Below are 14,072 nucleotides of genomic sequence, written 5' to 3'. Positions count from 1 at the left end.
AACCACTTTCCGCTTTTTTCTACCTCTTTCTTCTGATAGCTCCCTATCTCAATAATGTACTCATGTTACTACTTTTTTAGTTTTCCATTTCAGATTTTGCCTATTGTTTTTTTATTATGGAAAAAATTAGGGCCACATACGTACACACACTCATTTCCTCTCACCCTCCTCTTCCTGTTAAAATTTTTGGTTAGATCATCAGATAATACATGCAGTGTCTGACTACCGTATATGATTACATCAAAGCATTGCTAAGCAATACTGTTTATAGCTCTTGCTCTTGTCTCTTTTTTTATTCTTTCTTCCCCCCATCCCCATTTGGTTGCTTTGGTTTTTGGAGTTAGAAGCATCCTTCAAATTCCTAATGCTCCTTGGTTGGCTATTCACATTACAAATGTAGCATCTTCATGGGCTATAAACCTGGCTTGCTTCTAGGAACTTAATGATGGGCAGAAATGAGGAGGGAAGGGAGTTGCTTGACTTTCAGTATGTAAACTTTCCTTTATACACATGTTTCAGTAAACAACTGTCTCCCTCTTGTTCAACTCTTCAAGAGAATGAACATCCAATTGGTCTCCAGAGCAGAGGAGGCAGTTTCTCACTGAATGGGTGGTATAAAGTGGGGTCTAGAAAGCCCAGCTGATTCTTGTAAAAAAATTTTCAAACAGTCCTTTCAAGCCCACTTGCCACTGACCCCCAAGCCCCATTTTCAGAGGCTCATAGCATCCCTAAGTCCTGAAGCTCTGCAGTACAGCTTGGCTAGCTTCTGGGCACTCCCCATGTCCAGCCAATTGTCAGCTTTCCTTGGTCTGCTCTGTCAGTTACCAGTCATCAGTCTTCACTCTGGTTTCCAAAATGCTATTGTTGTGCTCTCCATCATCTCTGTCCTAGTGGGTTTATGCCTCTTAAAAAAATTCTTTTGCTGATATTTTGGATGGGTTTCAGAAGGAATCCAGATAGATGGCATGTGTTCTATCTACCATATTTAATTTTAAAAGTCTTCCTATTTTTAATACTAGAGCTTATGTTTATAATTTTAAAAACATTAATGTATCCAAAATTACTGTGGTTTATGTGTGCACCCGGATTCCTTGGGTCAGTGGTTCTCAAAGGACGGTTCCCCAGGCCAGCAGTATTAGCATCAGCTGGGAACCTGTTAGTCTGCATGTTTGAGAAACACTACCCTACTCCCAACCTCATATCCACATTTATCACTTCAAATCGAAACCCAACAAGGAGACGAGCAGAATAAAAGAGCTTTTTTGAGATAACTTCCTCTACTAGGGTCCATCCTCCTAAGAAAATGTTTGTGGATTTAGGTGCTTATTCTTCCATGACACCTAGGCAAGGAATGCAGACAGACCAGGCATGGCGTAAGAAGAAAAGTCAGTGGGAGGGAGAGAAGTCTGGAGAGGAGACATGTGGCCAGGCCTTGTCCCTCTTCTGCATCTTCCTCCATCACCAGGTTGGGAGATGAGCCTTTAGCTTCCCGCAGGGCAGGGAGCCTCTGGGAACCTTGTGGAATAGGAGGATCCTTGTTCTTCACCTGCCATTGCCCTCTGCCTTCCTTCCAAGCAGCAGAGGTTGCTGGTTGCCCAGCCACATGCATGCCTGCACTCCATTCATTTGTGGCTCCTCTGTGTCCTCAGCCTGTGTCTTGTCTCCTTGCCTTACTTTCTTCCCTGTCATCCTTTGGTGATGCTCTTTGCACTTGTGAACAATCACGGAAGCTCATCCCTTCCTCTCGGAGGCAGAAGGAACCACCTGTGCTCTCTGCATGGCACATTTAACACTCCTCTCCCACCCTCCTTCCCAGGTACGTCTTCACTGTCATTTATACCTTCGAAGCCTTGCTAAAGATCCTGGCAAGAGGATTTTGTCTAAATGAGTTCACTTACCTGAGAGATCCTTGGAACTGGCTGGATTTTAGCGTCATTACCTTGGCGTGAGTATTTCACCATGCTGGTTTGTGTGTATGTCCATGTGGGGCTTATGGGCTTGTCTAGGCTCACACTGTGGGGATGCTTCCTTATCTAAGTCCAGCTGCCTCACTTGGAACTGTACGGCCTGGGGTTTTCTTGCCACAGAGTGTTGCTTTGGGGCTCACTTTCCAGGGTTAGTTCCACATCTACAGGGAGAAGTCAAAGACTCGAATCTGAGCTGATCAATGGCTGTCAAAGTGGATCAGGCGAGGCTCAGCCTGTACCTGTCTGGCATGGAGGTCTTTCCCTGAGGAGCCAGTGTCTGAGAACACTGGTTGGCCAAGGTTTCATGTTTGAACATCCATCCGTATGCACACAGAGCCACCCAGATTGCAATGCATCTGCGCAAATGGCCCATTCTGAAAGAGATAGTGCAATAATTAAATCAGTTTCGGTGTCAATCTATAGATGGTAGTGCCACTAGCTTCTCAGTGTCTGTTCTGGGTCCCTAGAAGGCTTTTTATTTTTATTTTGTTTTTTCGAGTCAGAATCTTGCTCTGTTACCTGGGCTAGAGTGCCGTGGGGTCAACCTAGCTCACAGCAACGTCAAACCCCTGGGCTCAAGCGATCCTCCTGCCTCAGCCTCCCGAGTAGCGGGGACTACAAGGGCTTGCCACTACGCCCGGCTAATTATTTGTTTGTTTCTGTTTTTAGTTGCCTGGCTAAGTTTTTCTGGTTTTGGTAGATATGGGGTATAACTCTTACTCGGGCTTGTCTCGAAATCCTGAGTTCACTCAAGCGATCCTCCAGCCTTGGCCTCCCAGAGTGCTAGGATTACAGGTGTGAGCCACTGGGCCTTGCCCCTAGTAGGGCTCTTGTGACTCAAAATTGTCCTTATTTATGCTGCATGAATTCCCAGGACCTCTCCTTGCAGAGATGCTGACTTGACTTCTGGTTCTACAGATATGTCGGTGAAGCGATAGATCTCCGAGGAATCTCAGGCCTGCGGACGTTCAGAGTTCTTAGAGCTTTAAAAACAGTTTCTGTGATCCCAGGTGAGCTGCTTTCACCAGCACATTTATTCACAGAGCATAGGTGAGTTTTCCCAGACTAACACCCTTCTTTGGTTTTCACAAGAGCCCTGGAAGGTTCCAGGGCAAGGACTATTGTCCCCACTTAAGAGACAAAGAAACTGAGGCCCGCGGTGTAGAAAACACGAGACCGAGGCTCCATGGCTAATAGGAGTCTGAGTGACCTGGAAGCCTAATGTCCCGATTCCTAAGCCAATGCTGTGTCCACCTACCATACAGCCTCACCATCGATAAATGACAAGGGGGTCACGTCCTCATTTCTGTCCTTGTTGTGGGATTCAGGCAAGTCTCCCAGTTGGATTCTCATTTATACCTTCAACTAAAGGTTTAAAGTTGGAAATGGAGAAGAAGGGAGACAGCAGTCCCAGGCTCTGGTGTCTTCACCATTTTCAAAGTTCAAAACTCTTGAGTCCCAGCCCTGTCTTTGGATCCTCAGAGGAGAAAAGAATTAGGCGATTCTTGATTACTGAGGATTCAAAAACAAAATGAGCCCACCAGAGTTCATCCTGTTGGATCTCCAAGGTCTCTGTTGTCACCAGTCGCCCAGTGGCTACTCCTCATCCTCCATGAGGTTGACGGTGGGGGTGGTGAGGCCAGAGACGAGTCCCCGAAACAGGACTCGATGCTTCTGCTGTGTGGCTGGGCTGGTGGGTGATCTCCCCTCACCCCTGAGCGTCCCTCCCCTCATCTGTAAAACGGAAACACTTATGCAGAGTGGAAGTCCCTTCCTGCCACTCCACATCTGGCTGTGCAGGGAGAGACCGGAAACCCTGTGCCAGCTTCCACTGGGTGAACTCCTTGGTGAGCAGACCCGCTGTCCTGCCCCCTCAGCGTCTCTCTCACCTGCTCTCAGCCAGCACCTCAGTCTTGCTTACAAGTCCTGGCCTGTCCAGACTCTCTCTCTCCTGCCTCGTGTCTCACCTCTCCCCACCCTGCGTTGTGTTCTAGAATCTACCCGTAGTGCCACAGGTCCTCCACGCATTCACTCACCTCCCAGCCTTTGTCTCTGCCGCCCCTTTCTTCAGCACGTCCTTCCTCCTCCTCGCTGCTCAACCCATTCTCATTCCTCAGGACTACACCCAAGGTTTTGCCTCCTCAAAGAGACTCCCTGCTCCTTCCCTACTTCCTCACACTCCTCCCGCCCCGTTCTCACCCCTGTGCTTCAGGTGAGGGCTGCTCCTCTGTGTGTCCATCTGCTCCATGATGCTGTGAGTTTCCCCTCGGCTGTCAGTCAGCACCACCGCTCAGCTCCCAGCCCAGGGACGGACACAGGTGGTGCTCACTGGATTATTTGTCAACCAACAGGACAAGCCGAAGACAGCTCCCACCTAGACTGTTTCGTGGTTAGAGCTCTTTCTGCTATCTGTGAAGCTGCTCTCTCCCAAGGAAGTTGATTTCATTTGCCAGAGCAACAAATTATCCCTCCTTAAGCAAGCAGGGGCCTCATCTATGCCGCCAGCTGTGTATGGTGTAGATTCTCTCTGTTTCTGCCTCAGTGGCTCTTTCATTGCTTCTCATAGTCCCATTCTATTGCTAAATTCGACCCTCTAGGTCTTTGTGTCTGTCTCCCACTTTCTCTCTCTCTCTCCCCCCACCCTGCCTCGTTCTATCTCCTTTGCATCTCTATATCTTCCCCTCCCACCCCAACACATACACACACACTCAGAGTAAGGTTTGTGTGTTCCAGACCTCGGGCTGCCTCCCAGAATTAAGATGAGCGCAGAAAGACAGATGCCAGATGACTGGAGTGTAGTTAGTAGCCTCATGCCTAGTGCAGAGCCTGGAAAACAGTAGATATTCAATAATATTTTTTAACTGAATTGCCAGTGTAAGGGATTTATCAGCCTGAAGAGGATAAGAAATGTTTTGCCTGGGTTTCATTTGCCTCATCCTTATAATGAAAAGAGTAGTCCCTGCCTGCCTCTCAAAGTAATTGCAAGGTTAAGATGAAAAACTGCCCTTAGAACTGCCCTGGAGTGTGGAAATACATCCTTCCTACACGTGGGTGCGAGCGAGGGTGGCAGTGGCCAAGATGCAGGGCTGTGCCCTGTTGGTGCTGCCTTTTTTCCCTGTGGAAGCATTGCTGCCATCTTCCCACAGGGCTGAAGGTCATCGTGGGGGCCCTAATCCACTCGGTGAGAAAGCTGGCTGATGTGACCATCCTCACCGTCTTCTGCCTGAGTGTCTTTGCCCTGGTGGGCCTGCAACTCTTCAAGGGCAACCTCAAGAACAAATGCGTCAGGAATCACACAGCTCTCCACGAGGCCAACTGCTCGTCTCACAGAGAAGGTGAGTGGGATTGATGCCATAGCGACCGAGGTCTGGTTGGGACCTTGGGACCACACGGACATAGCGACAAGGGGTGTGAAGGCCCTACATGTGTGCGTGGACATACGTTTTGATTCCTCTTTCCTGCTGAAATGCTTCTCCTGAGTTGTGTTTCACTTTGGGGTACCCCATTTCCTGTTGCCCAGCATCCCTTTTGCAAGGAAATGAGCTATAAATCCAGAGGCAAGTCATTCTGCCTCCGCTGGGGGTGGCTGAGAGCTGAAGTCACTGCTCAGCTCTTCTCTTCTCGGTTGTGGCTTTAACCCTTCCAGTGGCCCAGTGTGTCCCCTGAATGCATGTAGCTAAGGGATGACATGCCCACTGAGTGCACGTAGCAAAGGCTGCTCACCTCCCTAAGATAGAAGACCTAAGAAGTGGTGCCTTTGCCACAGGAGGCTTGGGTTGGAGAGTTCAGAACCATCTGTGAAGCTTTCATTTCTTTTTTTCTTTGGCAGATTTCTACATTAATAAGCCAGGCACTTCTGATCCCTTACTGTGCGGCAATGGAAGTGATTCGGGGTGAGTGTCCAACCCATGACTAAGCACCAATGCCCAACAGCCCTTTCTCCGTCTTGTCCTCAGCATCTTCTGGACAGAGACTGGGTTACAGGTCCTGAGGGAGGTGTAGAAATGAGTAAGTCATGGTTTTTTGCCATCCCAGAGCTCATGGTAAGGGCGTGAAGGAGTTAGCTTTTGCTGGGTGACGAATGACTCCAAAGATTTTGTAAATTAAAACAGCAACCAATTACTCAGCTCATGATTCTGTGCGTCAGCATTTTGGACTGGGATCAGCCGGACATTGGCTGGAATTGCCTGGGCTCATGCGTGCATCTGCAGACAGTGAATAGATTCACTGGGAGATGGCTGGTCCAGATGCCCTGCTTCTGTTCTGCGTGGTCTCCCGGTCCCCAGCAGGCTAGCCTGGGCCTGTCCTCGTGGCAGAGGCAAGTTTCCAAGAGAATGAGTGGAATTGTGCAAAGCGTCTTGGGGCCTGGGCTTAGAACTGACACAATGTCACTTTTTCTATATTCTCTTGACCAGAGCAAGTCACAGGGCAGTCCGGATCCAAGAGGTGGGAAAACAGACTCCACCTTTCAACGGAAGGAGCTGCAAAGTAACATTACAAAGGGATGTGGCTACAGAAAGGGGAAGAATTTTGGCCATTTTTGCAAATTATCTGCTCTAGGAAGGAACTAACATTTATCAAATATATTTGAGTCTAATGTTCTGTATTTAGTCATCACAGCTAACTCCATCCTATAGGTTTTGTTACCCTCACATAACGGAGGATGAAACACATGCATCAGACATTGCAATCTCAAATTCTTACGGAGGCCACACACGTAACAACAAATGAGTGAGCGGGGCCAGGCGGGAGTCTGGCAACTGAGCGTTCATGCCCCGTCTAAAGGGGATGTCCACTGCTCAGTCCAGCTTTTGGTTGCTGTATAGAAATGTGGGCTCATTGCTTTCAGCTCTTCTAACTTTTAAAATGGAAACAAGAAATATAGACTTCTATATAAAATCTCCCAGCTATAAACATTGGCTACCAATTCCAAAAAATATCTACATATTGTTGGATCAACAAAATATTTCTGCAAGCCAAATCCAGCCTGAAAGCTGCCAGTTTGCAATTTCTCCTACAAGCACATGAAGATGCTACACTGTGGAGACAAGTGCTGTGCTAGAGGCTCCCCCGGCTGGGGAGGCACAGTAAGGTGATGGCGTGGGACACAGGAGAAGGTCCGGGAAGGCTTCCTAAAGGCAGGTAGGACGTTTCCAGGCCGGATGAATCAGAGATAGATTGAACAGGGGTCATTCCAGGTGGCGGAGGAGAAGGTAAAACAAAGCGAAGGAGTGCGGACCCCTCAGCTCTGCCCGGTGCTTTGGCACTGGAGCAAGATGTGAGCTGAATGAGGCAAATTCAGGCAAAAGATCAGAAAGGCCCATTTCTCCCACCTCCATGGCCGGGAGCCTGGAAGACCAGAACTCACAATGCCCTCACTCTCTGAGAGGGCTGTTCTGACATCGGTTTTCATTTGCTTTCAACTTAAATTTACACCAAGAGCCCCTTCAATGTCCTTTTCTTGTTTAGATGATGGTGTTTCTCAAAGCAATGGATCCAGAGCAGCCCAGGTACATTTTATGATAAAGTTGTGGGTTCCCAGCAATAGCATTATTAGGCATCTACCGAAAAGAGCATAAGACATTCTACTATAAAGACATCTGCACCCGAATGTTTATGGCAGCACAATTCACTATTGCAAGGACGTGGAAACAACCCAAGTGTCTATCAATTCATGAGTGGATTATTAAAATTTGGTATATGTTCACAATGGAATATTACTCAATGCTAAGAAATGACAGTGAGCTAGCACCACTTATATTATCCTGGATTAAGCTTGAGCCTGTTATCCAAAGTGAGGTGACACAAGATCAGAGTAATGGGCTCCACATGTACTCACCATCAAATTGGTACTGACTGATTAACACTATGGTGCTCAAAGGGTGGTGGTGTTCACCAGGGATTTAGGAGTTGGGGAGTAGACCCACATCCGAGGGATGTGGTGAGTATTGTGGAGGGGAAGGGCATACCTCTAACCCTTGGTAGGGAGAGGCAAAGATATAAAATGTAACCAAAATGTTAAAAAAAAAAAAAGCATTTATTGGGTTTAGGGCAGGTTGGAGGGGAGGAAGGGGTAGGTATATACATTCATAATGAGAGTGATGCACACCATCTGGGGGATGGACACGCTTGAAGCTCTGACTCGAGGGAGGAGGGATGACAAGGGCAATACGTAACCTTAACGTTTGTATCCCCATAATATGCTGAAATTAAAAAAAAGTTGTGGGTTCCATCTAGAGCCCTACTCAGCTCCCAGGGAGGCCAGGCCTGCTGTGGGCAGACCCCAGCCAGGCAGCGGAGGAGTGGACCAGGCTGGGATGGCAGGGAGAGGCCAGCCCAGGACGAAGGGCAGAGTGAGCCCTGAAGGCTTGCGCAGTGCATGCCAACCCCGGTCCTGTGCTAGGCTGCTGAGAAGCCCGAGACACGAGCAGAGGCCCACAGTGACCAATGGCACTGTGGGAGGGAAGTCTGGGGTCTCAAGGTAGAAAATGCGTACTAGAAAATACTTGATTATTTTCAGCATTTTTCACATATATTATTCCAGTCCATCCTTTCAGTAGCTTCTAAGGTTAAAAACACCAAGAATTTTAATTTTCATTTTATATATTAATCTAATATTTACTATGCTGAAGGCACCGTGCAAGGAACTTTGCACAGTGGTCGCATTTAATCCTCAGAGCTGTTAGCTGTTGACACATGGAGCAGTGAGCTGTTCATAGGTAGTGGCAACAGTGGGGTTCTACAGAAGACGTAGAAATAAGGCTGCCCTAAGAGTTAATTAGGAAACCTACAGGTTGTGGGTTGACTAGCCCCTTGGGAGAGCAAACCAAGAGACTGCCTTTAAGTGTGGGTCTACCGAGTCGGGGAACTCGCAATCTCCATTGTGGAGATAGAATTGAAATTGATTACAATTAAATTGTAGGAGCCCCAATCAATTGATTGGGGTCCTGGGGTTACGTGTTCTCATGGATGTCAGGAATAAGGACAGCCCCAAGGGCTAGTGTTGAGGCAGGAATCCTGACCTTCGAACAAGTCACTGCTGTTGCCTCAACAAGGCCCTCTCCACTGGGCTGGGTGGGAGCACCTCGCAGCCCCTGGGCTGACAGATGCTTCCTGACGTTGACTCGTCCCTTACCGTGAGAGAGAGAGGAGTCTAGCACTCTCCACCTTCGTGCCAGGCAGTCATCTTGAGTTTGACCTGTCTTCGTAGGAGCAGGCCGGGCTGACAAAAGTATTGGGCTATTTAATGGTTCTATTCCTCCTTTTAAACAAATAGCTTGGCATCTGTGCAGTCTTAGGCAACTGACTTCTCTCTGAACCCTGGCTTCTTCATCTGTAAGGAAGGATTGTCAAGATGATTAAATTACAGTGTTTGTAAAGCTCTTAGGGGAGAGAGAGGCACACAGTAAGTGCTCGGTACATGGAAACTTGTTATTTTCATTGTTTTATATAATTTGTCAGTGAATTTGGCTAATGGGAGTCCTCCTCTGATAGACAACTCTGCAGGTGGTGCCAACAGGCTCAGGTTTTAAGTCTGCATTATTGCTACTGACTCTGCCTTCCCTAGTGTGAACTGGCAGAACTCCGCACCTTATGGGGTCATGTTTGCGCGGTCCGCTGGCCTTCCCCAGGCCACTCCCCTGTGCATGGAATTCTGAAGTGAAAGCATTAGCATTCCCATTTTATGTATGAGAGAAACTGAGCCCTAAAGAGACTAAGTGTCCAAGGTCACTCAGCTAATAAGAGGAAGGCCAGGCCTTGAACTCCGATCTCTGACTTCAAACCCTGTGGTCTTTCTGCAGCCCCAGGCTGCTTTGCCCCCAGTGAGCAGGAACTGTGCAATAGGTGGCCCTCTCTGTTCTTGCTGCAGCCACTGCCCTGAAGGTTATGTCTGCCTTAAAACTTCTGACAACCCAGATTTTAACTACACCAGCTTTGATTCCTTTGCTTGGGCTTTCCTCTCACTGTTTCGCCTCATGACACAGGATTCCTGGGAACGCCTCTACCAGCAGGTACCGATCTGCATGTCCCTGCACAGACTTGGTTGGAGGCTGATGGGTTGGCTGCATGACTACATTTTTCCTGGAGGAGCCTGCCTTAACTTTTGGGGCTCATGTGCTATGGGTACATACAGGCCTCTCTCCTTCCCCTTCAATCCGCAGACCCTGAGGGCTTCTGGGAAAATCTATATGGTTTTTTTCGTGATTGTCATCTTCCTGGGATCTTTCTACCTGGTCAACTTGATCTTGGCTGTGGTCACCATGGCATATGAGGAACAGAACCAGGCCACCATTGATGAAATTGAAGCAAAGGAGAAGAAGTTCCAGGAGGCCCTTGAGATGCTCCGGAAGGAGCAGGAGGTTTGTGAGGGGCAGAAGCTTTGTGAAGTCAGTTGCAGACTGTGTGTTCTCAGACAGAAGTCTGGACCGACCGCTTAGATTAAGGCTGCCATCCTAGGAAACTGTAAGAGGTTTTATCTCACCTCAAGAATCATCTTAGGTCAGGTTTCCTTTAAAAAGAACCTGCATGAGGATTCTCGTGCAAGTGAGTTATTGAGGGAGTGCTCTCAGGAGAAGGTGAGTGAAGGAAATAAGGGGTGGAACTAAACAAGGAGTGGTCTCAGCTGGAGACTAGCTTCAGCCAGGTCCCCAGGGGAGCTCTGGAGTATGACTTGTGCCACAGTTATCCCTACCTTGAGGCAAAGGGGCTGGCCTCTCATACATACCCCTGTACCTGCCCCAGGAGCAGGCAGCCAAAAGAAATTTTCTGCAGAATGCCATTGGCAGCTACCATTCAAGCAGCTGGGGAGGGGTGTGCAGACCTGGTAAAAGGGACCTGGGTGGGACACCAACAGAGTCTCCTACAGGGTGTGAATGAGAGAGGTGATACAAAGGTGGCTCTTCCAACCAGGACCTAGCCCTTGACCTTCTCTGTTTCAGACCCTCACCCCCATGACACCAATGTCTGGGGACACATTTATGCTAAGCCCAAACAGTTACTGTTGGTTGCAGCTGCTGTTCCCTCTCCTCAGGTGCTAGCAGCACTGGGGGTTGACACAGCCTCTCTCCGTTCCCACGATGGATCACCATTAACCTCCAAAAATGCCAGTGAGAGAAAGCACAGAATGAAGCCAAGAGTCTCGGAGTGCTCCACAGATGACAACAAATCACCCCAGCCTGAGCCTTACAACCAGCGCAGGATGGTAAGGGGCTCAAGTCTGTGCTGTAAACATTACCCACCTTTGCAGCTCTTATGGACAATGAGTTGAATTGGGAAGAGTTTGGCAGCAGAGAGATAGCTGGGGGCACAGAAATTAGGAGGATGTTTAGTAACCCAGACACCCTTCCCTAGGACAGAAGAGTTATTCAGGAGGAAGAGTCAATAAGATTGGGATTGTGGAATGTGGAAAAAGGAAGGAGGAGCCCACGATGCCTTCCAACTTTCAGGACTGGGCAATTAGATGGGCGGTGATTCTAAGACAAGGGCACTGGAAGAGGAACCCTGGTTTTTAGGGAAGGTGGGAAGTCCATATTGAATATGCTGACCTTGAGGTGTCTGTGGACAAAGTTCAGCTTCCTTCTAACATGCTGATCTGCAGTGCTGAAGCCGGGGGACTTCCCTGTCCATGGTGCTGAAATCATTCACAAGCGCTTTTTTTCCCCCCTGAGACATCAAGTAATTTTAGTTTGTTTTTAATTGATACATTGTAATTGTACATATTCATGGAGTATAGTTTCTGACCTCATGCCACAGGCCCTGCAGCTCAAGCTGTCCCCTGTTGTTGGCACAGCACCGGTTTATGTGACACAATCCAGCCTGGGAATGGCTTCAGTATCTCACTTCAAACCCTGTAGAAATTATGTTTTTCCCATGAGGACTTTATGTCTCCAACTCCGAGATTTCCGCTCCAACTTCCCTCACCAAGTTTCCTCCAACAATTCCAAGCCCCCTGAAAGTCCTGAGTACCCCAAATTTGCCTTTCCATAGGCCTGAGAGATAATGCCCCTTTGTGGGAGGGTGGCTCCCACAATAATAGTGTGGAAAAGGGATCCACATAGCTATTTTTCAGGTCTCCTACCCCACCCCTTCCCTCTCAATCTCTTTTCTTGTGCTCACCTGAAGGGTGTTTTACTTTTTTGCAGCACCATCATTCCAGCCCCCAGATTTATGTGTGATATACATACACAGACACACTTGCATGCCCACAGTATTCAGTGACACGCCCACACTTCTTTGTTAATCTGCATCTGTGCCCTTCCCTTTCTTTCTCCGCCTCTTCTGTGCAGCACCTGGCATGCATGGGCCACAGTTTAGACAATGTTTCAAAGAAGATTTGACTAGGGCTCCGGCAATCACCGAACAGGATGAATCACAGCAGCCACAAAAACCTGAATGACGCTCTGAATTGGGCTTTAATTTTCCCCATTCAGTCATCGTCACACAAATTAGCACCTGGTTGTCCAATAATTGTTTGGTGTATATTCTTTTCTCTCCAGTGAAGCTTACCTTGAAAAGGAAAAAAAGGGAACCGTTTATTGTTCATTCAACAATACTAGGTGCTTGGTATAAAGAGATGACTAAAATATGATCTCTTTCTCAAAGATTTCTATTTGGGGGGAGGAGGCAGATATAAAAACAGGTATGTGTTAAATACTGTATTTAAGATACATACATAGTGTTTTGGAAATAGAGGAGGAAACATTCGCTCTTATGGGGGTGGGTATATATCATGAAAGGTTTCTGGGAGGAGAGAATAAGTGAGTTGAATAATAAATAGTGTATAGGGGATCCTCTAGTAATTGAAGACAGGGGAGAGTTTGTAGAGGAGTATTTTGTAGAGAGAGTTTGTAGACAGTTTGTAGAGGAAAGAGAGTTTGTAGAGAGTTTGTAGAGGAAAGAAGAATGTATTTGTGCAAAGACAGGAAGGCCCTGTCTGGGTCGTTCTTTAATGCTAACTGATTCATTAGAGCCGATTCAAGAAGAGATCCCCTTCCTCTTTTCTCAGTTATGTTTATCTGGTAAATAGACCTTAGGCAGTTTTATATAAAACCATTTTCTGACCAATAGCAATGAGATAAAGATTGGGAGTAAGATATAGAAGAGACACAGCAGGAGTTTCCAGGAACCCACAGGGGACCAGCTGGCCTGCTTGAAGGATGCATTTTAAGGCAACTCAAATGCCTAGACTCAGAGGACATTGCCCATGTTTTGTCAAATAGGTTAATTCTGAAAACAACTGGTGTCCAAGGAGGCACTGGCTGTCTAATATGGAACCAACATTTTCTTCATTGGTTTACTTGGTGTCCAAGTGCAAATAGCTCAGGGTCCTCATCTTTAATATGTATTTGCTATTTCTGCTCCTTTGCTTCAATATTGGGAAGGACTTGTAAAATAGATTTCTATGAGTTCTGTAGTCCTTGGACATGTATTCTAGGCAAAGAGTACTCTGTTAATAATACTAGGCCTGCAATGATTATTACCAAACAGGATTGGGCTTTAAATCATCAAGAAAAGAAACTTCAGGCCGGGCGCGGTGGCTCACGCCTGTAATCCTAGCACTCTGGGAGGCCGAGGCAGGCGGATTGCTCAAGGTCAGGAGTTCGAAACCAGACTGAGCGAGACCCCGTCTCTACCATAAAAATAGAAAGAAATTAATTGGCCAACTAATATATATAATATAAAAATCAGCCGGGCATGGTGGCTCGTGCCTGTAGTCCCAGCTACTCGGGAGGCTGAGGCAGGAGGATTGCTTGAGCCCAGGAGTTTGAGGTTGCTGTGAGCTAGGCTGATGCCACGGCACTCACTCTAGCCTAGGCAAGAAAGCGAGACTCTGTCTCAAAAAAAAAAAAAAAAAAAAGAAAAGAAACTTCAGTTCGGTAGTCTAAGCGGATAAGTAAGGAGTGGCAAGACACTCCACTTTCATAGTTTAGTAAATAAACGGAATTAAGGAGGGGAGGAGTCAAAGAGTACAATCAGAGTTTGCTATGAAGTCAGTGTTTAGATTTTGGAAATACTATATATGACCTAAGGACAGAATTTATGGCTTGTTACGGTCAAGTTCCCACAGTGGTCATGGGAATTTGCTAACCCAGCATGCTAACAACA

At 47.4% G+C, this 14,072-nt stretch overlaps 1 protein-coding gene across 3 annotated transcripts in view; it reads left to right on the top strand.

Moving 5' to 3' along the window:
• The window catches only part of SCN10A (sodium voltage-gated channel alpha subunit 10), an 84,711-nt gene that overhangs the window by 16,615 nt on the left and 54,024 nt on the right, over positions 1-14,072 (top strand). For all 3 annotated transcript variants that reach the window (XM_012742157.2, XM_012742156.2, XM_012742155.2), the window contains exons 4-10: positions 1,817-1,945; positions 2,886-2,977; positions 5,114-5,302; positions 5,797-5,860; positions 9,838-9,979; positions 10,130-10,327; positions 10,999-11,169. In XM_012742157.2, coding sequence (XP_012597611.2) covers positions 1,817-1,945; positions 2,886-2,977; positions 5,114-5,302; positions 5,797-5,860; positions 9,838-9,979; positions 10,130-10,327; positions 10,999-11,169 — 985 coding nt within the window. The remainder of the gene's footprint in view (positions 1-1,816; positions 1,946-2,885; positions 2,978-5,113; positions 5,303-5,796; positions 5,861-9,837; positions 9,980-10,129; positions 10,328-10,998; positions 11,170-14,072) is intronic.

Source organism: Microcebus murinus, chromosome 1 (assembly GCF_040939455.1).
Source record: "Microcebus murinus isolate Inina chromosome 1, M.murinus_Inina_mat1.0, whole genome shotgun sequence".
Classification (NCBI taxonomy): domain Eukaryota; kingdom Metazoa; phylum Chordata; class Mammalia; order Primates; family Cheirogaleidae; genus Microcebus; species Microcebus murinus.
The sequence above is the reverse complement of the archived record's forward strand: the minus strand, read 5'-3'. Positions and strand labels throughout refer to the sequence as shown.